This window comes from Cryptotermes secundus, unplaced genomic scaffold (genome assembly GCF_002891405.2).
Source record: "Cryptotermes secundus unplaced genomic scaffold, Csec_1.0 scaffold276, whole genome shotgun sequence".
Classification (NCBI taxonomy): Eukaryota; Metazoa; Arthropoda; class Insecta; order Blattodea; family Kalotermitidae; genus Cryptotermes; species Cryptotermes secundus.
In genome coordinates, this window is record NW_019742963.1 from 144533 (window position 1) to 168525 (window position 23993).

The 23993-nt window shown below is 44.5% G+C and overlaps 1 protein-coding gene across 1 annotated transcript in view; it reads right to left on the reverse strand.

The window, feature by feature from the left end:
* The window catches only part of LOC111873424 (rhomboid-related protein 3-like), a gene marked incomplete at its 3' end in the record, with an annotated part of 270772 nt that overhangs the window by 143180 nt on the left and 103599 nt on the right, over positions 1 to 23993 (reverse strand). The window contains exon 4 of the mRNA XM_023868140.2: positions 19553 to 19717. Within this exon, the coding sequence (XP_023723908.1) occupies positions 19553 to 19717 (165 nt within the window). The remainder of the gene's footprint in view (positions 1 to 19552; positions 19718 to 23993) is intronic.

Here is a 23993-nt window from a genome sequence, read left to right on the forward strand (position 1 = left end):
CAATGACCTCATCGAGATTTGAACCCGCGACCTTCTGGCTTGTAGCAAAGTGCCCCCTCTTGTGACAATGATGATGATATAAGGACCTACTTCACTACCTGAAGATGAAGCACCATAGAATTCTTAGTCACTTCAAGTTTGGGAGGGTTTCCTTCATTCTCAATTAAGAGAGAAGTACTCTACAATAATGTCACGTGTATGGGACTACGCGTGACGAAAGTAACGGGTTTGTCCGCACATCGGTTTCATTAGCTCTATTAATTACAATTAATACAGCGCTACTGCTGATTTACACACTTTCCGTTCACCGCTGCACGTACTAGGATTCTCAGTTTCCACTAGTCGTGTCCTGGCAATGTTGGGAAATGCTTGAGCAGCTGCACAACTGGCGGCTTCTCAAGAAGGGCTCATCTGCATGGAGTCAGTTCAAACATTTATTCTATTTTGAGCTTATTTAAAGCTGCTGTTAGTAGCTCAGGCTACACGGGGTGGAATAATCCGTCAGTTAACGGCTGATGATTTTGAGAGGGAACGAAGCAGTGGGGCCTAACTGAAGATACTATCCCAGAATTTACTTGATGGGGAAATTAACGAGAGACTTCAGTCAGGATAGTAGGTGTCGAAGCAGAGATTCGAACCTCGTACCTAGTGAGTAAAATTCAGAAGCGTTACCGCTTGAGAAACTTCACATTGTTTCGGAAGAACCTGTTACTTCCAGCTTCAGGGTAAGCAGCCTGTTCTTCACGGTCGCTGGTATATATCTACCAGACTACACTGTGTCACAACCTACAAAATCACAATAGGACTCACGGCCGTAACTGTGAAGAGAACTGTCTTATGGGATTTGACGCTAAGTAATCTAGTGGAAGCAACAGACGTTTCGGAGGAATGTACTGCCTTCATCTTCGGGGTCAACAACGAAGCGAAGGAAGCCGACAGCAACACGCAGGCACCAACAGCGGGAGACAAAACTTGTGATCAAAAAGTCCGTTCTACTTGCTTGGTTTATTCTTCGACCCTGAGGATGGAGGCAATACATTCTTCCGAAACGTCCATGAACCACCGTGTCACATCAAAGGATATGATACTCTTCAAATTTTATATTTTCTTGGTTTATTTAAAGACACAACTGCAGGGGTTGCATGGATGGTAAAGAGTTCACTTGGACAGCGTGAAGAAAATCACGGAACCACTGACTGAGAAGAGCCTGTAAGTGTACATCCGGCGAGATTCAAACCGGATAGTGCCTAACTAAAAGTCCTACAGTGTCGCATCTGCAGTAACCGCTGAAGACATTCTCAAACTCCTCCCCAATAAACCGCAGGCGTCCCTGCGCTGTGAGCAGAGGGCAGAGTTCGTGTAGGCATTTGTGATATAACAAAGGCAAACACAGGAGGAACAAGAACCGCGGTACACGTCACGTTACACAAGAAACTTCAGACATAACCTCGCCTTCAAACGTTTACATTAACTGAGAAGTAACATCCACAAATAAACGTACACTGCGTGGACTTCTCTGCTTGTTGCCCTTACGTGCAACTTCAAAGTGTGTTTATGAACTGTTGTGGAATACATAAACACTAATACAAAATAAACAGTAGTTACGTAATATGGAACTTCGTTATGTTCACTGCTCACTCAATATTGTTATGACAAGTTGAACACAACAGGTAGGACATACATGTGAAATGACAAGTAGTTGGAAACGCTAAATGGAAGAAACAACTCTGGAGCCTTGGGTGGACTGGATGATAATATTAAAATGGATCTAAGATAAACAGGGTGTGAAAGTTTATATTGCGGCATAGGGATCGCTGGTGGGTTCTGGTAAATTCGGTTCCATATAAGGAGGCGAAGGGCTTCATGAGCTGAGCAACTATCAGATAGCCAAAAAAGACTTTATCATCGAATTATTTGTTTAGTGATCACACTGCGATCACAGACGCAGCAACGAGTTACATGTGTAAGGGAGCTGAAAACGACAAAATAAGACTGCCTGCGCAATGAACGAGCATGCGCACTCAAAGCCACTTCCTTCTTATGTGGCTCTTACTCTAGTTAACCAACTTTACATTGATGCGGCTAAAACGCTTTATCTTATGACAGCCTCCTCTACATTGTCGCGGTTTTCTTTCTGATAGTGTTAAATAATTTGATTATTATTTCCTGAAATGGGGCACGCGAGAGCGTAGTTGGTTGAGGCTCTATGCTACAAGCCGGAAGGTCTCAGGTTCTACTCCCAATGAGGTCACTGTATTTTTCAACTGACCAAATCCTTCCAGCCGCACTATGCCCCTGCGGTCGACTCAGTCTCTAACAGATATAAGCACCAAGATTCTTCCTTGAGGGTAAAGGGTGGCCCGAGCGTAAGGGTGACAACCTCATCGCCATCTGAGTCCATTGTCTCGAAAATGTGGGAACCTCGACGTCTCACAACCCTACGGGCCTCGGCGGTCTGTTACATGGATAGCTTTACCTTTATCTTATTTATTGAAATAATCACTGGATATTTATTTACAATTATTTAATGTTGTTGGTTTATAAATTTTGTATCAGTATACGTAAATACATATTCGGCCAGCAAATAATCCATGGAAGTGACGTTTATAACGCCGCATTCCACTGGCACTGCAATGTTTCGGTGCAAATTTCGGGACGCCAAGACGCCACTTTCTCGCATCTTTGCCAGCTCTGTATAGCCGTAAGTTTTCGAACTTGAATTTCGAAGGCGACGCGGCCTAAGCTGAATGAGTTGCACGTGCCGAAAAGGGGTTTGTAAGTGCGAGCCAACTAAATTCGTAGTAGGGAAATTATGACGCAGTTGCCCAGTTTGAACGTACCATATCAGTCGAGAGATGATTATGTTTTTCTGAAAATTAGCGCATTTTTTGTTTGTAACGCCGTTTCCTGAAACTAGCCCTCGTAGCTGTAGATCACTTGACGTCACTTTTTGGAACAGAGCTGATCCCAGACTATGAGGTAGGCAACAGTATGTAAAAGTACAGTGAATTGTGTAGTGCATTCTTTATTTATTTCATCATAAATATTTCACAGTGTCTCCTAGTGGCGAATAAATTAATCTCGGTACCACTGATGCTGCCAGTTTTGGCCGTAACTCCCTTGAGATGCTCCTCTATTCGGTTCACTAGTCCGTCCAATAAGGTTCGTTTACGTACCATTAATTACATTCATGGCAGTATATCTCTCATTGGCGTCCATCCCTTTTAATTGATTCTTTTTGATATTAACCCAAATAACCCTGAATAGAGAAGCAAAGAAATGGTGCGAGGTTCGGATAGAAGATACCGGCCTACCTTTCGTTGCGTTCACGACCCGATTCAAGGCGCTCATACACACTGCACGATTGTGACTTACCTGAAACAGGACACAAACAATGTTTAGTGCATGAGCTTCACAATTTATTCAGTCATTTTTGTTTAAAAAATTAACGCTAGTTTGACCTAATCATTGTATGTTTTGCGTGGTGAATACTGTCACGTGAGTGACAGTGATTATAGGAGTGGTTTGGATTGGTAATCGGATTTATTGAATGCTTACAGAATCTTTCAGCACGGACCATACAGAAAACATCGTTCCTCCATTGTTGCGCGCATATTGCTGGTGTTACCTAGCAATGGCCGCTGTTTAACGTCACTCCCTATAAATGGGTCTATATGCCAAAGTTTTGATGGGACTACATTAAAAGTTCGGGGCTATGCTACAAGCCGGAAGGTCGCGGGTTCAAGTCCCGAAGAGGTCATTGGATTTTTTCAATTGAACTAATCCTTCCAGCCGCACTGTGGCCCTGGGGTCGACTCAACCTCTAACAGAAATGAGTACCAGGAATTAATTAAATAATCTTCCTGGGGAGTAAAGGGCGGCCGGCGCGTAAGGCTGACAAACTTACCGCCATCTTTGAGCCGATTGTCTAGATCAGGCATGTCAAACTCAACTTGTATAGAAGGCCACCTCAGCCCTATAAATAATAGTCCAGGGCCGCACTTCAAAATATAAATATACATTAGATTTTGATACAAGGAAATTTAATTCTATTTATTATTTAGGAATAATTTCAATATAATTACCTAAAGTCACATATCTTACAGTTTTAAAAAGCAAGAGAATGCCATTTTTGACAAGTACCAAACAGCTTTTCAATATGTAAAAAGAGAGATTACACAAGAAATTATATTACAAATAGCAAAAGATTGAATTTCCTGCAGCCTGCTAATTTGTCTGCGTGAGACTTCTTGTCTTCTGGTCTGTTGGAAAACTGTCTTTACAAAAAATATTTCTACTAAAATTTTAATATTGATTTTAATATCAATTAGCTCTAAAAGTTGAGGGGCGGCACTTTGTGGCTATGGGGGCCGCATTTTTGACACGGCTGCTCTAGATAATGTGGGACTCTCAACGTCTCACAACCCTAAGGGCCTTCACGGCCTGGTACAGGGATAGCTTTACTTTCACTTACTTTTAAATTAAAAGTTCTCGAGTGAACTGAATTTGGTCCATATCGGTCTGTTATAATCGCTGCTCTACACAAAGCTATAATCGGCGTCTTCAGCCATTTTCTCGAAAACGGTTCGTAGTACGAAAAACGATACACAAGAGAAAATTAATATATACAATTTTCATTTGAAACAGTGTTTGTTGAAGTAAACATTTAACGATAAACAAAGGAAATAATTTCTAGCTCTCTTCTTTGTGGTTACCCTGGCAACGAGAAATATCTGCAACAAATGAACAGTGAGATCAATGCCACACGCAAAGTGTAGCAGAGCGCACTTGGGAAAGATCTACTCTTCAGGCTCGTATAAACGTGTTGGTAGGAAAGCATTGCTGTCCAGTCTGGCGATTGTTCCTTAAACCGCACCGGAAACATCTCTGAGGGGACGTCACAGCTTGTGTAGGCAACCTTACGGAAGAAAAGTTCCTGTCTGTGTTCAACGGGATCTCTGGTATGGCGATTCTGGCTCCCACTGCGGGCTGAGAATGGAATCTACTAACTTTCTGATGATGACGTATTATTATTATTATTATTGGAGGGGGTGGGTTCCCCATGCACCGCGACCAGTTTGATCTATTGTACGTCCCCCTTGTGATATTCTACCAGTCTCTATACCATACCGGTACTGGTGCGCTCCATCAGTAACGACTCAGCCAGAGAGTTCGGCCTCTACTGGCTCAGCGTATGTAGATGCTTCCTCCATCTACCAGAGGCGTTAGAGACTATTGTTGGGCGCGAAATGTCCTTACAAATTTGGCTCAGATGTCTCCTTGAGACATGAGGTTCTTTTACGTGCCGTAAAGCTACGACACGGGACCCACGGCTTAAAGTCCCTCCCGGAGGACTTGTTCACTGAATGTTTCCGCCCTTAAAAATTCCACGACCTCCGCCGAGTTTGAACCCGCGTACCTTGAGTCATGAGGTGGGAACGTTACCCTAGACTACGCTTGATGATGACGTAACGATTTAAGTTATTGTCTGTTAATGATACATGCTCAGATATGGTCTGCACACACAATGGCGCTTATGGGCCAGTTCCTCTGCTCCCTAATTAGATTTTACGGATTTTATAGTATTTGAGACTCTCACAGCGGTGGTTATGAAGTGTTTTCTTCTGGGATATAACACTGTGTAGTCCGTTGAAAATCAACCGTCATTTCGGAGGCACATATCGCTTCCATTTTCATGGTAGAATAAGTCAAGCAACATATCAGAGTGAAAGCAGGTGGAAAGCTGTGTGTCAACTGCTTTCTCGCTATCTTGTTCAGCTTATTTCACCCTGAAGATGGAGGCAATGTTTCTGCGAAATATCGGTTGACACGGCGTTATATCCCAGAAGATGGTGCTCTTAATGACATATTTTTTTCCCGTAAACTTCCTTACCTGCATGTGATACTCTTTTACTTAAATACGGCGATCTATACCGGTTTCCTTATACTCGTATTCCTTTATGATATACTTAACATATTCCATCCGATGCATGACATATCTCACATAACGACCATTGATCCTTCTGGAGAGCATTTACTGATTTGCTGATTTCAGTTACATAAATGTGTTCCGTCATTTTTCAAGTTACCGTTAACTATTCGTGGCGTTTCGACAATTGAAATAGCGTGTTACCATAGAAACTCAAAGTCAGAATCAAAGTTATTTTACGATCGTCGGTCAGTCGGTCAGTCTGCCTTCGTGCTAAGCACCCACCTGGGGCCCAAGAACAAATTTTGATTACTGTCAAAGACAGTTGTGGGGGGGGCTTTCTGATGAGAGGACGGGTCTGTCGTTTACAATTTTTGCTGGCCCTCGCCAGCGCCACAGAAACTCAAGACAAATGAAGAGTTCTTAAAGATCTTATAGTATATGTTTGTGTGCTAACCAATCATATAACAGGAAGCAACTCAAGAGGACATATATTCTTGTAGACTTGGACACATTGCTTCAGAATGAAACTGTCTGGCAGACCTACAAATCGTGAAACCTGAGTTGAAACAGAACTCAGAGCTTAATCCTATTTTTAAAACAGGACGAGAATTTGAATTGTTTTTCACAAAGGTTGTTGTGGGGGAAGCTAATAAATATTTGAGTTACTTTGTGAGGCTGGGGTAGGAGAAGTTTATTGCTTTTGATTCTGATTTACTCACGTGAAATAGAAGGGTCTATTTCAGTGTGCAGCACACGCGGGAAAGGGGGGGAAGATGTATTTTATATTCTGGGAACTGTGATAGGAAAGACAGAGATAAAGCGCAGAGGAGAAAAGGGGATTTCAGAGATGTGAATTCCCAGTCTACATCCGTGGCGCTGTCTAGCGTTTAAATTTAGAACTGTCCGGGTAAGTTAAAGATGTCACGATCAGAAATAAACGATTTTAAAACATTAGGTCAATGGCTTGACTTGCTAAGGCCAAAATATACAAAGAAAACAATTTATCGTCTTCAGTTGGTGCGGTTTGTAAAGTATTGGACCCTTACGCCGAAGACACCTAACGCAACATTTCTGCGACTATCCAGAGATGAAAATATCCAAACAGAGATTTTTCATATTACACCGTCAATTTTTTTCAATGGCTCTTCCGGCCCATTCAGGGCCCTGGCCTCTTATTCAGTTCCTTAATCATTTTTCAGAAACGGCAGGACTCCTTGGACGAGTGATCAGCCCATTGCAAGGCCTCTACCCAAACAGCGGACAACACAGACACAGAATAAAAGCATATACACACAAAACATTCATTCCTTGAGTGGGATTCGAAACCACGATCCCAGCGTCCGAGCGAGAGAAGACAGTTCATGCCTCAGACCGCTCGGCTACTGTGACCGGCAGTGTATAAGAATAATATATAAGAATTCAGTTCGTACCTCACAGGAAACAGATCCGAACCCACGATCCCAGCTTCCGAGTGAGCGAAGACAGTTCATGCCTTAGACCACTCGGCTACTGTGAGTGGCGGTGTATAAGAATAATATATAAGGATTCAGTTCGTACCTCACAGGAAACATCCGAAACCACGATCCCAGCTTCCGAGCGAGGGAAGACAGTTCATGCCTTAGACCGCGCGCTACTGTGACCGGCTATTATACCGTCAATACATAAAGAAACCAGCGTAACACCAGGAAGTTTTACCGTTTGTTGCTTTCTCTTGTATTCCCTTCCACTCCTACATGTTATCGAATGATACGTCGAAGCCGGCGTTTAACGCCATCCCCCATGAATTGCTCACAATCGTAAGATGTCTCCTTTATGACCTATACTAAATACCCACGTCAAAATTTAACCAATACTCACAGAATAGACACTGTATGATGAAGCAAAACGCTTTCCGCTCGCCAGTGACTAACTGCTTAACTTTCCTTCATGCTTCGTGTTAAGGCTAGACAGACTACATATGGTCACGTGATTGAAGGGGTTTGGATTGGTAATCGGATTTAACGCACTCTTACAGAACGTAACTATGTACTACTACTACTACAGCACACATAAAGTCTTCATTAGCTGTTGCTTAGTAGCGGCTTCTAACGGTGGATATTCCCCTTCCTCTGGGTCCTGAGTCTGAGTCTTATGTTACGACCGACGGTCAGTCGGCCAGTCTGTCTTGGAATGAAGCACGCATCTGGGACTTACGACCAGAGTTTTATTACTGTCAGACAGTTTTTCTAGCGGGGTGGGACAAAGTCCCTTGTACTGCGGCCACTTCTGGCCTACTGTACCAGCACCAGCTGATAGGTGAGGGTGATTGTGGAGCAATTGGTGGAATGAAGATTGACAAGGGAAACCGAAGTACTCGGAGAAAACCTGCCCCAGCGCCACTTTTCCATCACAAATCCCATTTGACGAGACCCGGGATCGAACCCGGGCCGCTGCGGTGGGAAGCCAGCGACTAACTGCTTGAGCTATGGTGCGGCCCAGTGTCAGACAGTTCTTCTTGTATAGCCTAGGCACAGACGGCACAGAAAATGCGTCTTTCATTACTGCGTGTTCTCTCGTTGCCGGGGGAATAACGTGTCCCTAGAGCTGTTTCCTAGCAACGGCTGTTGTACTGTCGCCTGTTTACACACCTGTTACTTGGCAATGGATCTATTTGTCACAATTTTGTGGTGACAGAATAAAATAAATTTCACACACACAATATGACGCTAAGATACAAATGTTTCCAATTATTCCTAATTCATTACGGGTTCATTTTTCCGTGGTTGGTCCGCAAGCGAACTATACCGACCGAGTCACCGCCGCTTGTCGGCAAAGTTAGTGCTAAGTTTAGCGGATAGAGGGCGTTGCGTGGTCAGCGCAACGAATCCAATGGCCGTTAATTTCGGTTTCCTAGACCGGAGCCGCTATTTTCTTGAAATAGCTCCTCAATTATCCTCACGAGGCTAAGTGGAACCCGTTCCAGACCCCCTGCTTTTCAGAAAATTTGGTAGCGCCGGGAATCGAACTCTGACCACTAGGCCACAGAGGCGGTCACGGATACATTCCTAGTTCATTTTAACGTTCATGGTACCAAAATCAATTATACCTACTTTAAGACAACACATAAAGTGCCAGAGTCGATAAGATCGATCCTTCGTGTTCTGTACGCTGTATCTATAATTCCGCAATGCTGCATGAAATTGTGAGCTGGGGGGACGTGCAGGAATACGTCCTCCGTGTGGATAAATGTAAACAATTTGTTCCTGAACGTCTAAATTAGAAATCAATTCAATTTGAAACATAAGAAATGATAAAATAATTAAAATTTTTGCATATGGATGCTATCACTAAAGGGATCAATCATTACTCAGTTCTGAGACGAGTAAAATTTTGATTAACATCGATCATGCGGCTGTCTGTGGATCTGCTCAGGTAATGCCGCTAATATTCTCTCTTCAGCGCGTCTGAATTACTTGGCAAAAATAATTACAAGTCGAAATTCAGCGCCCTTGTATTATTATACTTGTTGTGATTCATAAGTTTTATATTTGTCCGTGGAACTTCCTTTCTTAACAAAGAAAAGCTCTTCAGCCAAACGCGGCAATCACAGCGCTCGCTGTGGACTTATTTAAGAACTAAGAATAATCCTTCAAACAACACCACCACAGACAATATGCCAGACTCTTCTGTTTTACGTTTTTCCTTCTCCCGGCTAAATATTGCACCCAGAATCTCCACGGGTCTCTCTTCCGAGCATTTAGCCATTTTTTCAGGAGTTCTCTGCAGTCAAATATCAATGCTGGGTCCAAAGTAAACACCTTCCCCTGGTTTCTTGCCAATCCAAAGATGTAAATACAGTTATCTAGTTACAAGTGTCATTTTGCTCTTTCGTCACATCACATGACATGTTAATGGGCGTAAATGCACAAATTACATCTTCTTTTGATTTTATTTTTTATGTGTCTTTCTCTCTCTGTAACCATTTGAAGCCTGAAATTAATATTTAAAGACGAAGTCCGTACCTCACAGGAAACACATTACGTCTCCACTACAAAGTCCAACCGGTTAGGGAAACAGTCGCTGTTTATTGTGAGAACCATATGGAACACACAAGTACAGCCTGTGAGCAGAATGCAGAGATATTTGGAGTTAAAAGGATGTGGTACATATAGTTACCACAGTACTTCAAATGGTTATACCTTTTCTCTCTCCATTTTCATTTATAATTTACTAGTATCGGTGGCAATGTCTCTTCCTCTTCTCATTCCCTCGCTCTCTTATCCTGCTTCTCTTGTTCCATGTTCATATTTACTTCTCTCATTTTCCTTGTCAACTTCTCATTCTTTTTCTTATCATTCTCCTTGTTCCTCCTTCCTTCTATTGTTGTCCTGTTTCTCCCATCCTTTCAACGTCCTGACGTGATTCCAAGTTCTGAAAGCGCGTCCGTCTGACTTCACATTTCGTAATAACTGATCAATGATACTGAAAGGGCGGAACTAGCAGATCCGAGAACTGAGAGAGTCACACAAAGTCCCCCCCTCCATCTGGTGCCATGAAGACATATGTAGGAGTGGAGGTATAGCTCCACTATTCTTGACTTCGGCACTAGACGGAGGTGAGTTGTCAGCTTCACGCCCCTTTCACTTTGTCCCCAAGAAAACAGCCTCAGGTACCCGCTGTACAGGAGGCTGGGTGGGCCCCAGAGCCAGTCTTGACACTGTGGAGTAGAGACAAATCTTGCCCGTGCTGGGAATCGAACCTCGGGTGTCGACCCCGTAGCCCGCCGCTGTATCGAATGAACTACCCTGACTCCCCCACCGATATGGTAGCGGGTGTTCATAGGAGAAGTTGGGAGTGGTTGGGGCCAGAAGGGAGAAGAAAATTGTAAAGGGCCCAGACTGCAAAGGTTAGAAGATACGGAGAATGATTTGCGAGATCTAAAAGTGAAGAGATGGAGGCAAAAAAAAGAGAAAGAGAGAATCAGCATTAGTCGTAAAGGAGGCCAAGGTACTTAGAAGGCTGTACATCCAAGGAGTGAGTAAGTAAGTACGCAAAATGTACAGTTCCCGGAAGCCATACAAAGGTTCATGTTTAAAGAAGGGCGTAGTTCCAACCCCTCCCTCCCCCAGTACAGTGAGTCTGTGCTCCTGCGCCGGCTGTACCACAGGACGAGATTGAGCGGGTTGGCAATGCTGGTATAGCACCTCGATTTAAGCCACGACCTCATACTTCCAAATCACCATTCACCAATCATATATACCATACTACAGCTACTGACGGATACAAATGCTGCTAAAGAGACCGCAGATCTCCGCCACGCCACCAGCGAGTCAGGTTCTGAACGCAGAACCTCCCTGGTGTGATGCAGGGGTACCAACCTTTCAGCCCCGACTTTCGATCTGGGGAGCAAGGCGGAAATGTTTCTTTTTACATGATGATTTCAAAAGTTCTGATTCTGTTCCCACGAAGCAAGTCTCAAAGCCTTGGAGTAGAGTTTCTGTCGGGGTTTCATTCGCCATAGACCATACCTCTATAGACTTTAACAGACATATCTGGTCGCTATTTACACATTATCCGCACGATTAGACATCAATGTCGGACAAAATTCGCTTTATTTCCTTTACAAAAAGAATTTTTAGTATTCTATAACAATGCAAGAAGACGACGATTGTAATGCAGTCTAGCGGGTCGCTCGAGTACTATTTTCCCTATTAATATTGAGCGCTTTTGGAAGTCAATCTGGTTATAAACAAAAGAAGAACAACAAAGCGTAAGAAACAATAATGGCTTTAAAAGCTAAACAAATGATAGCGAGAGGTTAGGAACGAGTCAATTGTTAGGCATCATAGCTCAGTGGTGCTTTTGTTTCGGGTAAAATGCGCCCCTGTGACGTAACGGAACTTAAAAATAAAAAAAACAGGGGTTTCCAAAGGCTTCAGATTAAACTTCGACAATATTCCAGTTCTCATATCTGTTTATAAACGTTTGAAACTAAATAGGTCCCTATTATGAATAGGTTATTTAAATTAATTTTAAAGAAATAGAGTGTGACGGCGTAGACCGGATTCAGCTGGCTTAGGATAGGGACCAGTACGACCCTGTGAGCACGGTAATGAACGCTCGGGTTGCATAATCTGTTCGGAGCCTGAACGCAAATTCTGCGCATCATGTTACGGAACAAAGTTGCCCCTGCTCTCCAGTATTACGTCATAAAGATACAGGGGTGTGGAGGTATAGCTCCACGAAGTCATAACCTCGGCATTAGCTGGAGGTGAGTGTCAACTTCACGTTCCTTTCGCTTTTTTCACTGGGAAAATTATAAGAGAAGGAAAACATGAAGCTACGGAGGGGAGGAAAAAGATGGAAATTAAGAAAAGAACTGTAAGAGGATTTTGAAGAGAAATCAAGAAAACAGATGAGGAAGAAATGGGAGAAGAAGAGATGTAAAGAAGAATTAGATTATAAACAGGAAGGGGAAGAGAAGACGATACAGTAGGAAGACATGAGATTGTAACAGCTTGCGCCTGAAAAGACTTTAATTAAAGCGACCATCAGCTTCTCAAGAAGGGCCGTACTCAGCCAAGATGTAGCTACACCCATAGCTATATCGCGAATCAGATACAGTGCACAGAAGTTAGCTAAGGAGCTAGTTGCTTAAGTAGTTACCGGTTTGACGTCGTAAGTCGCGTCTCTGACATAAGCAGCTAAGTACCCCATATACAGAGCGTTTTGGGGGGAATAGGTCACGTGTTCAACCCCTGCTCTGTTATTAAACTGGCAGTGAATGAAGTGCTACTGCAAGTAATTATGCCTAATGATTAACCTTCGCATTTCGCGCCGTCTGATCAGCGGAGTGTACGCACGTCTACCAGAGGTAATATCCGTTCTTCGCCCGGGGTATGGATATAACTATCAGCAGTTAAATGATTCAAATATCTAACTTCACTGTCATGCAGACGGAACATTTTGATAAACAGGAATAAACATACGGGAAGCAACTGGACAGCGCATATAAGCGAGATATTATGTTCATAGCGCGGAGAGGGTTAAAACTATCCATGTAACAGGCCGTGGAGGCCCATAGGGTTGTGAGACGTCGAGGCTCCCACATTTTCTCTAGACAATCGGATCACAGATGGCGGTAAGGTTGTCAGCCTTGCGCGCCAGCCGCCCTTTACTCCTAGGAAGATTCCTGGTACTTATTTCTGCTAGAGGCTGAGTCGACCACAGGGCAATAGTGCGGCTGGAAGGATTAGGTAAATTGAAAAATTGAATAACTTCATCAGGAATCGAATCCGCGACTTTCCGGCTTGTAGAATAGTGCCTTAAAAGTACCGTGCTAATTACCGGTCTCAGATAATACATCTATGCAAAGATCAGAAAGACGAAGCAAAAACAGAATGCGTAAGGGAGAGAGATTTACAAGAAGAAACTTCAAAACTGTTGAGGCGGGATAACTCAGACATTACAGAAATTGCGCTATGCGCTTGACGGGTGTGAACATGGGCTTCGACTCGACAGCTTCCAGGTTGGCTCTGGGGCCCACCCAGCCTCCAGTCCAATGGGTACTGGGGGCTCTTTCCCTGGTAGTAAAGTCGCCGGACCGTGTATCGCTGACCACTCGCCCCATCCAGCGTCAAAATTAAGAATGCATGGAGTTACAACTCCAGTCCCTCATACGTCCTCATGGTGATAATGACAAACCTAGTGCAAGGATGCAAGAGGCTAATCCAAAAGTGTTAGATATGGTAAAATACTTAGTTCTCCTGCTCTGTAAGAGGGAGATCCAGGGTTCCATTCTCAACATGCAAGCCGGACATCTTTGCTTACGTTATCACTCCATCCAGGGTAATGTTAAGGCATCGACCTCGGCCACTTCCATATTCTTTCTACATCACCAGCCGCATCTTGTTTACACACTCTGGGCAGTGGTGTGCGCCCTTAATCAATTTCAGAATCACTGTTCATGTTGAACCTGCTCTTGATACTTCACGCCATGTGGATGTGAGCAGTGTTCTCGACGTTTCGGCGGTACTTCTTGAGGGTCGAATTTGGATGAATCAGAATTATGCAGATATAGGATATGATACAACAGGCCCATGGAGGGGGGTTGGTTTTTATCCGGGCCAATAGGTACTCTGGGCAGGGAGAACCTAACAAATGGCCCTCTTTAGGGCCGCCGTGGGAACCAATAAATCATGAGAAACTACTGCTCCCATGCGGTCACATTCTAAAGCTGTTCTGAGCACATTTCACCGTTCAGTGTCCCTACCGGCACGGTTGGCGCACTAGGCCCCCTACCCTTCTACCCGCGGATCCGTGGTATACATGAACACTCACTCGCCCTACTCACGAGAAACCGCGTGGAGGCCCACCGTAGCCCTGGGAGTCGTGGGAGGTGGCGAAAAGGGAACCCAGTGCCTGTGGGTATAACTGGGCCACCCTGTTCCTGGGGAATATAAATACGGGGACCTAGCCCTCCAGGTTGGAGGAAGTCCCGAACCTGAGACGGTAAAATGTGGTTATGAGTTCCGCGGGACTCGGACCCGAGAATGACTGCGCTGGTGAGGCACAGCAGAAATTGTAAACGATAAACCAGTCCTCTCGTCAGAGAGAATGTTATATAAGAACTGTGATTGCAAGGGTTCGGCTGGGGAAAAAAAATCGCCGGTCGTGAGTCTCAAGGGGTTTATCACTAAGACGAACTGATTGGTGGTAAACTGCAAGTCGTAAAGTAACTCCAACTCTTGACTCTGCCCTAATCACTTCGCGCCTGATGATGGAGGCAGTATGTGCCTCCGAAACGTGGGCAATATTGCCAATATCCGTATGGTACAAAGACCCCTATCAGCAGCGACTGCCGAGGGCCAACATTCGAGCGATCACACGCAGGCTCCCTTACACCAGACGACATTGTTGCACCTGCCTGGAGTCGTATCGCAGTGGTCGAACCGTTATGTCAATTTTGAGTGTATTTAGGAACAATGGTTGGGACCCTCGTCCGTCCGTCCGTCCGTCCGTACACGATAATTCCACTGGCGTAAAGATTATTTTGTACACATCTTAACACCAGAACTGTTCCAGCGTGATAAGGGTCTTCACGCCACTGAACTCAGTATTTGGCATACGCGCCCTGCCCATGTCTCTCATACCTGCGGATGACTCAGATGACGGTTACTGAGCTGCCTAATCACAAATCCTGTTATAGATTCCTCGGTTAGCAACGAATATACCTATAGCACATTTCGTGCCATAAATGCATAACAGTGTCTCTTACAAAACATTTGTTCTGAACTGCCGATCCTTTGTCATACGTCTAACTAACTAAATAAATAACTCATTTGGCACATCCCCCGTTGACTAGCTAATATTCGGTCAGTTTTTTTAATGCTAGTGGGGTGGGACTAAGTCCCTTGTACTGCGGCCACTTCTGGCCTATTGTACCAGCCCTAGATGATAGGTGAGGGTGATTGTGGAGCAATTGGTGGAATGAAGATTGGCAGGGGAAACCGAAGTATTCGGCGAAAACCCTCCCCAGCGCCACTTTGTCCACTATAAATCCCACTTGACCAGACCCGGGATCGAACCCAGGCCGTTGCGGTGGGAACCCAGCGACTAACCGCTTGAGCTATGGCGCGGCCTCACTCCGAAGGTTACCGGGAGTTCTTGCCGTGGAGGTAAAGCTGCCGGGGTTACGATCTTCCCATTTAACTAGTTGGTTTAAGTGAACACTGTATTCGGGGAGGTTACATAGTTCAAATGTCTGTTGAATCACGGACTATCATTATTGAGGATTTTCGTGCTATTCCTCAGCCCTTTCAGGAAGTCGTCAGGATGGTAGCACAAATTAGGCGACGCCCGTTTCCTTTCACATTCCTTCCAATTCATTATCATCAGTAATTCGACGACATACAGTCTGAGTTACTGATGGCGCCGTCAAATAAAATATAAGAGAAACAAGCAGGAGCATTACAGGGCCTTGACGGTGTCGGGGTTGGATACAGAGGCAGATCTGCTTGTAATGCAGAATGTAACAGGACCTTGCCCTGCTCGCGTATTCCTGTCACGACTGAATAATCCTGTAACTCACACAAGCGTGTAGACGGAAGTCCCTGTCAGTCACGTGATATATGGACTTCCTTTGCGCGGCATGCATGGCCACGCTTTCCAAACGCGACCCACTGAGCAGGCTACTGTAGCGGTATTGCTCCAGAAACGTATTCAGGAAGTACTCGGTTGTAATCTCAGTCAGAGCACAGACCATCCTGGCAGCGGTTTTGCGTGGTTTTGCTCAGACCTGCACGAGAATGTCGGGTTAGTGCCTTAGTTTAGGTCATGATCATTTCCTTCCTGATCCTTTCCAACACCACCAGCCTAGGTACAAACAGCGTCGTAACGGTCGGAAACAAACATGTCTCCACAACAACGAATGAAGATGTAACGACAGAAGAACGGCTGGAGCCGGTGTTTTCTATGGAGGTCCGTGCAAAGGAGTTATACGAGGGACGAAGTGAAGACTGAGTTAAGTAGCCCGTGTGGAGGCGGTTTCGAATATCTACACCGTAGATCTGCGAGCAGTAGGAGGCGACGAAAAGGGAACCTAGTGCCTGGGGGTATAACTGGGCCACCGTGTTCCCGGGGGATATAAATACGGGGACCTGGCGCTAAAGGTTGGGGAAATCTCCAATCGGAGACAGTACTCTTGAAAAAATGGTCATGAGTCCCGCGGGACTCGTACCCGAGAATGACTGCGCTGCCGAGGACCAGCAACAATTTTAAACGATAGAACCATCCTATCGTCAGAGGGTGTGAAATTTGGTCTCTGACATTAAGGGAGGAACATAGACTGAGGGTGTTTCAGAACAGGGTGTTGAGGAGAATATTTGGACCTGTATTCCATCCAGTAGTTTCGGATATAGAAGAGAGGGACGGACGGAAACGACTGCCCCTAATACTCAATACCGTGCAAGCCACGGGCCCATTATATCGGCTCGAGGTACCTACGTTAACATTGCCATAGCTGAAGCGATCGGCTCAATGTCATTCAATTAGTACAGCATCTCTGTCAACAGATGGCATCAAGGGTTAACAATACTGTAAAAGCGAGGAATATTGATAAGATACATCGCTTTGTTTCCGAGCCTTCTCTGCTGGGGGCGCGTAAGGCTGACAAACTCAACGCCATCTTTTGGAGTCGAACGTCTAGAAAACGTGGGAACCTCGCCGTCTCACAAACCTATCGGCCTCCACGGCCTCTTAGAGCGATAGCTTTACCTTTACTTTCATTATAGCTTAAACATAATCAGCCCGAAACAATGCTGGCGAGAAAAATACTTCCCTGTGCTTTCTGTAGCGTTCATAAATAAAACTTGCAATAACATGTGCTTACAATCTCTGCCTCGTTTGCCTGTCTGTCCTCATGTAACAACTTGACGACGACTCAGAGAACTATTACGATATTTTACCCTGGAGAATTTCACTAGAAATCTGTTGATACATTCATTCCCGTTCATGTTAAAATCGGACAAAAATATCGGATGGTTCACATGGAAACGCACAAGCGTTTCTGCGCATCACTCGTTAAATATTTGTCGTTGAGAAAAATTTTCCGAACGCAAGTTGGGGATAACAAAAATGGGGAAGAAGAAGCTGCCCACTATTTTTTTACTCGCAAATCTTGTGGCTTTCGTGATAACGAAAAAAAAAAAGCAACCAAACTGTTTAAATTACAATGGACATGTATAGACAAAAGATCGTATTTATGACGATAAATCAAAACGTAAAGTTGTATTTTTAAACTGTCCCTTCTTATTTTTTAGTGGCTTAAGGGATGCCCTTTCCTGTGAAGCCGCACACAGCAGACGCTAAGGAGCTTAGAACTCACTGGGGCGTCAAATCGAAAACTTGATTGAATTTCTCTTTATCCGACGGGTAGAAATGGAGACCAGGCTAGCTTTACATTGTCGACATGGTTTCTAGGTCAGGCTGGGTTGGGCAGCATGGACCGCGACCGCCCCACAACACAAATCCCTATTCTAGAACTGTTTAGGTTCACTTAACCACTTCCATACCACGCACGACATATCTCGTTATTTAGATCCGAGGTTCAAGCGAAGTTTGAGATGATTAATGTATGTGCCCATCTCTCAGAAGTCAGCAAAATATTTTAGTTCTGCAACAATGCAAAGTGCACGTTGCTATGGAAAAGGCAAGCACTGCGGTCAGCCTGGTTCATCCCTCAGTTGATTGCCAATTATTAAATAACCAATTTCGTGGAGCTGAGTTCTCAGTCACTCAGCTTGTCAAGACATTCCCAACAGTTTTCTGGAACATGGAACTACAATACTGTATCCACTCCCCAAGACCTATTTCCCTTAAATCGATTTTAATATTGTAGCGTGTTGCCTATGTAACGCGACAAATTCACGCAGGTCCCGGATATAGCGAATAAGTTTATTGGTCAATCTCTTCTACACTTACAAGTACAATTATTCACAATTTCAGTATCAAAATTACTGCCTCTGCTATAGTCGAAGCCAACTGACGACTGACTACTCTTCTACGGTCAAATACAAACTGAACTGTTCTCGACAACTTCCAGAACTCAAAGTCAAAGTCAAAGTTACGTTGCGATTGACGGTCAGTCAGTCAGTAAGTCTTGGTGTCGAGCCCCAGGCAGATATTAATTATTACTGTTTGACAGTTACGGTCTTATTTTTGTGGGGCGCCCTCTCTGACGAGAGGACGGGTCTATCTTTTGCATATGCTGCTGGCCCTTAGTCTTTCTCGGTTCCGAGTCCCTTGGGACTCGCGACCATATTTAACTGTCTCAGATTTGAGACTTCCCGTTTCGTCGCCTCCTACGACTCGCAGGGTCACGGTGAAGATATTCGAACCCGCCTCCACACGGGAGTAAACTTCCTGTCAAGTCAAAGTCAAAGTCACATTGCGACTGACGGTCAGTCAGTCTGTCTGTCTTGGTGTCGAGCCCCAGCTGGGACTCATGATCATCGCTCCAGAACTCAACTGTCTGTCCGGTCCATTCAATCCCTTTAAGCGGACCGCTTATGGAACACCTTTCTCAACAGTTTACTTTACCCGTTGTCATACAACGCTTAGAACAATTCGTTGTAACCATGGAAACTCGCTGTTAGAATTCCAATGCTGCATTCCATTCCACTGTCTAGGAAATGTCATCCGCTGACTAGCAACGAAGGCTGAAATATGCTCCATTCTCACGTCACAATATTACATTACCATCTACGTCTAGGTCCTCCTATTAGACTTCGGATTATACTGATGACAAATTCATTTTCGTAACGAAGAGTATTATCTACTGTGACATCACGCCGTGTAGTCCGTTGAATATCAACCGACGTTTCGGAAGAACATATCGCCTCCGTCTTCATGGTAGAAGAATAAGAGAAGGGTGAAAGCAGAGCGTTATACCGTAACCACAGTTGTGAGAATCTCAGAGCCTAATTTTCGCAAGAAATTTCCGAGAAAGTTGCCCCTTTCGTAGGTTAAGCAGTATGCCCATGTTTACCGCTGTGGCGGCCTTCCCCTCCGAAAATGGAGGCTGCAAATGAAGAAAAGGAATCAACAGGAAAGCCCGGAGGAGCTATGACGTCAGGGACTCACCACATTGACGAAATCCTGGAAGGTAATAGCGGTAGTGCTGCGCTCTTGTGCCCGTTCCAGCAAGATGTCTCGCTTGTTGGCGTCCACCTCAGCAATGAACTCAGGATTGTTCAGGACCTCCAGGAAGTCGTCCCACGGGATCTCGCCGAACCCTTCCGGGTCATACTGCAAAGTAAAACAAAGTTCTGGGGATGAAGCTGATATTACCCGGACGGAAGGAGAGAATCACAACCCTTCACATATCACCCAATGCACGTACAGTCCGAACGCAGCCCCTTGCACCTTCAGTTTTGTTGATCAGTCAAAAGGATTACGTAGTTCCTGTTCTGTGATCTGCTAACAAACATGCAACATTCAACCGAGTAATATCTGTACTGTACTCATAAACCAGGTAATTCATTTTGCTGAAGTAAAGGTGAAGTTGGCCGATCATGGTGGCCGATCACACCGTCTGAACTCTCTTCGCCCGCTCTAACGCTGGAGTCATGGGTTCGAATTCCACTCGAGACATGGATGTCTGTCTGCATTTATTCTGTGTTTGTGCTGTCCCATGAGTAGGTAAGGCCTTGTGACGCGCTGATCCCCGTCCGAGGGGTCCTACCGACTAGGTACGCGTATAGGATTACGAAACTGAAAAAGCAGCCAGGGCCAAACACAGGGCCCTGGAGCCACTGATGAATGGTAAAGTTGTCCCTGTGCTCAATTAAGTACCTAACCATGAAGACGTATGAGAAAGTGAAGGTCAGCTTCACGCCCCGCCTGCTTTATTCCCGGGAAACGAACCCTTTAGCATCCATTGGATTGGGGAGCAGATGAACCGCAGCGCCAGTCTGACCGCTGTGGAGACGAGAAGAACCATTTAATTAGGCTTTCACGGTGGTTAATTGATGCTGAATCGGTTCTTTGGTTGTACACCGTGTGGTTGTGGACGATGCTGCCGACGTTTCGGAGGCCCATGTTGCCCTCAATCTTCAGGGTATAAGTGGAGGCAGCATGTTCCTCCGAAACGTCGGTGATATCGCCCACAACCACACGGTGTAACAACACAACAATCGATTCAGCATTAGGAGAAAACTACTCAAGTTACATCTATGCAACCCATTAACGCTCGAGGATCCGTCGCTATGGCAACAAGAAATTGTGCAATGAAAACATATCTCACGCTTACGAAACGTCTTCATATATATCAGGATTTTTTGTCTTCATACCGAGCGGATTGTCCTAGCGGTAACGCCCCAGTGTCGTATTCGGGAGGTGCTCGGTTTTAAACCCCGTTCGGTACGCCAACTATGTGTTTCTGGTGGTTTTCCTCAGGCTCTGAAGATATACCCCATTTTATAATGAACTAGTGTGAAAGATCCTTTCGGGAAGGCGTTAACTCGTAAGGCCGATGTACAAATCACCGTCAAGTTTTCTAAGTAGGCAGTAATGTTTCGGACTACCTTCCTCCCTCTGTTTTAAGGGTCAAACAATAAAGGCGTATCAAAAGATGCCAGCAGCAGGCTCCTCTGAAAACTTGGTAAGAATCTACCAGATTACATGGCGTCACATCTCAGGCCACAATAAGATCCAAAATGGAAGTACGTTTGTTTCTGAGCCTTAACATCTCGCCTTGAAGACGTATGAACGGAATGGAGGTAACTCATCTCATATTCTGAATGTTGGTACTTATAGGAGCTGAATATTTAGCTTCACGCTCCGACCATTTTATCTCCTCTGATATGCGTCTATGGGCCCTGAAGCCGATCTGGGCAAAGCAGCCGCGACGTTATGGGTCAAAGGGCGAGCATGTTGGAGCAGGAACTTCAAGGTAGGCCTTGCCCTCTCTTCCGGTGTGTGACGCCGTGTAGTAAGGAAAATGATTATCAATGTCTGAAGAGTGACCGCTCCTTCTACCTTGAAGACGGAGGAAGCTTGTCTGTCACCGCTTGCACCGAAAAGAGAAGGGGACAAGCAAGGTGACTCCCCTTCCCAGATTTTTGTAAAAAGAAAATGGGAACTGAAAAAACAAGGAAATATACGACATATTATTAAGAAAAATATAAAGTATTTTTATTTCTTGAATACTCTAAGGCGATCAATAAGACTATTTTTAAACCGCATTAACGTAGATTCGTAATTCTTTTGTTACCTCCGCCCACCACCGCCGAGGGGGCGGATCCCGTGTCAGTCACCGCGGTTACCGCCGCCGGGAATGTCACATCTCAACTTTACGTCAAAAGTTTATACGATCGAAAGATCTCGCAAACGTTTTTAAGAGTTTCAGGATTTGCCTGCCATCTGTTCGTAGCTTCTAAAACTACACGGACATGGTCTTAAAACTGCACTCTCGCGTCCCCTAGCGGTCGACTGACTGAAACTCTTTAACATGCCATGCTGTCATGGCGGTTAGGAGTTGGGAGACGAGGGAGAAGAAATCGGTACCCGTCGTGATGAAGGAACGACAGGGGTGCTCACCCCCTGTAGTTTAACAGGATCGGAAGGGAATTGAATAAAAGAGAACGGAATGCGTTTCTTCAACCTTAAAAAACAAATGAAATGAGATATATTCAAGCACAGGGCTTGAAAGAAACGAAGCAGAATTCAATGGGGAATAATAATTAAAGAGAGGAGTGTCCAAACCGAGGGCAGTGACTGGCAGACTAGAGTATAATAGTTCACTTTTGCTTTAACCGCCTCTTCAGGGGCGTCCCACAGGTTACAAACACACGGCATTAAAAATAAGGATATTGAAACCGACGGTTTATTATCAGCGTTACCAATAGAGCAAATCTTAAAGTCGTACGGTCCGCACCTCATCCAGTTCCTTACTATACCATTTTAATATTATCCTCAAGTATATTTACCCTTCGTGACTCCATACAAGAAAATTTTCAGTCCTCCTCCCAGACATGCTACATGTTCCGCCAATATCAACTTTACAACAAAATAATTTAAATGCATTTGGTTCCCCATAATTATCACTACTCGTCATTATTATTAGTGATAATATCAATTAATTAAAATTAATTTAGATTAAGTTGGCCACGATGTATAAATTCCTCAGTGGCTACATCTGTAATGAATACAGACAACTAACTAAGTAACTGACTTCACGGATCTGAGCCCTTCTTGCGAAGCTGACAGTTGTGCAGCTACTCAAGAACTTCACGACATTTAATGGAACCTGAAAGTTCATTACCGTGTTCACAAGAGCTTCAACTGGTCCTTATTCTGAGCCAGATCAATCCAGTCCATACCACCCCAGCATATTTATCTAAGATCCATTTTAATATTAACCGCCCACCTACATCTTTGTCTTTCTAGTGAACTCTTTCCTTCTAATTTCCCCACCAATATCCCATATGCATTACTCGTGTCTCCATACGTCCTCCATGCCCTGCCCATCTAATCCTCTTTGAGATTGGCCGGGCATGTAGTACGTACGGAGATAAACGTTATTTAATTCGGTTATGTAATTCACCGGTTGCTTTGTATGGGTATGAAACTTGGTCTCTCAAATTAAGGGAACAACACAGACTGAGGGTGTTTGAGAACAGGGTATTGAGGGGAATGTGTGGAATTAAGGGGGCGGAAGTGATAAGACGAAGGGTAGAAACGCAAAATGAACTACTTCACAGCTTGTTAGGATGGTGAAGTCAAGGGGGATGTGAAAAAAGTAGACATAAAATGGCGTATTCTGGCACACAGCCTTCTATTTCGTAAACTGGCAGATGTCGCAGTAAGTAACTGTCCAATGAAGCCGCGTTTTCATATGCTTATTACTGAAGAAACTGCGAAATAATGAAATGTGACGGTCACTCTCAGAACTAACATTTCTTACGGATATCAGATTCTATATGCCAGAGATGAAACAAACCTTTTGTCTTCTTACGGAGCCTTTGTCTCTCTTCTGAGAGGAGTTATATTATTTATGTAATCATATGTTACGCAGAGCATCCATTTTGTCTTGCGACCTGAAAATATTGCAGGAACAAAAGAGGATCGTGGTTACCATGACGACTTATCTCTCTGGAAATTTTTGCTTCTACACATGTGAACGCCAACAATTTGCAGAAAACGTGTGAACATTTTCCTGTGCAACTCAAGCATTATGAACTAATTCGGCGATATCCTCACGATTTCAGAGCCCATAAGCCCCAGGACTGTACAATGCATTTCAATATCAGAAATACTGTCTCATGGAATGTAACAACATTTCGGGGGTACTTCCTGCTTCAATGTTCTACCACGAAGATGGAAGCATCAGGATAATCCGAAATATAGTAATCTTCCTGCCAGAGTACACGGCATCACATCTAAAATCAGGACACAAAATGGAGGTACGAGGTTCTCATTGGTAACGTTCTACGAGACTACACGGCGTCGCATCCCAGAAGACAGGAACTGTCACATACACGGTGTGTCCTGGATCCTTTAGGACTCATTTTTTTTTATTTGC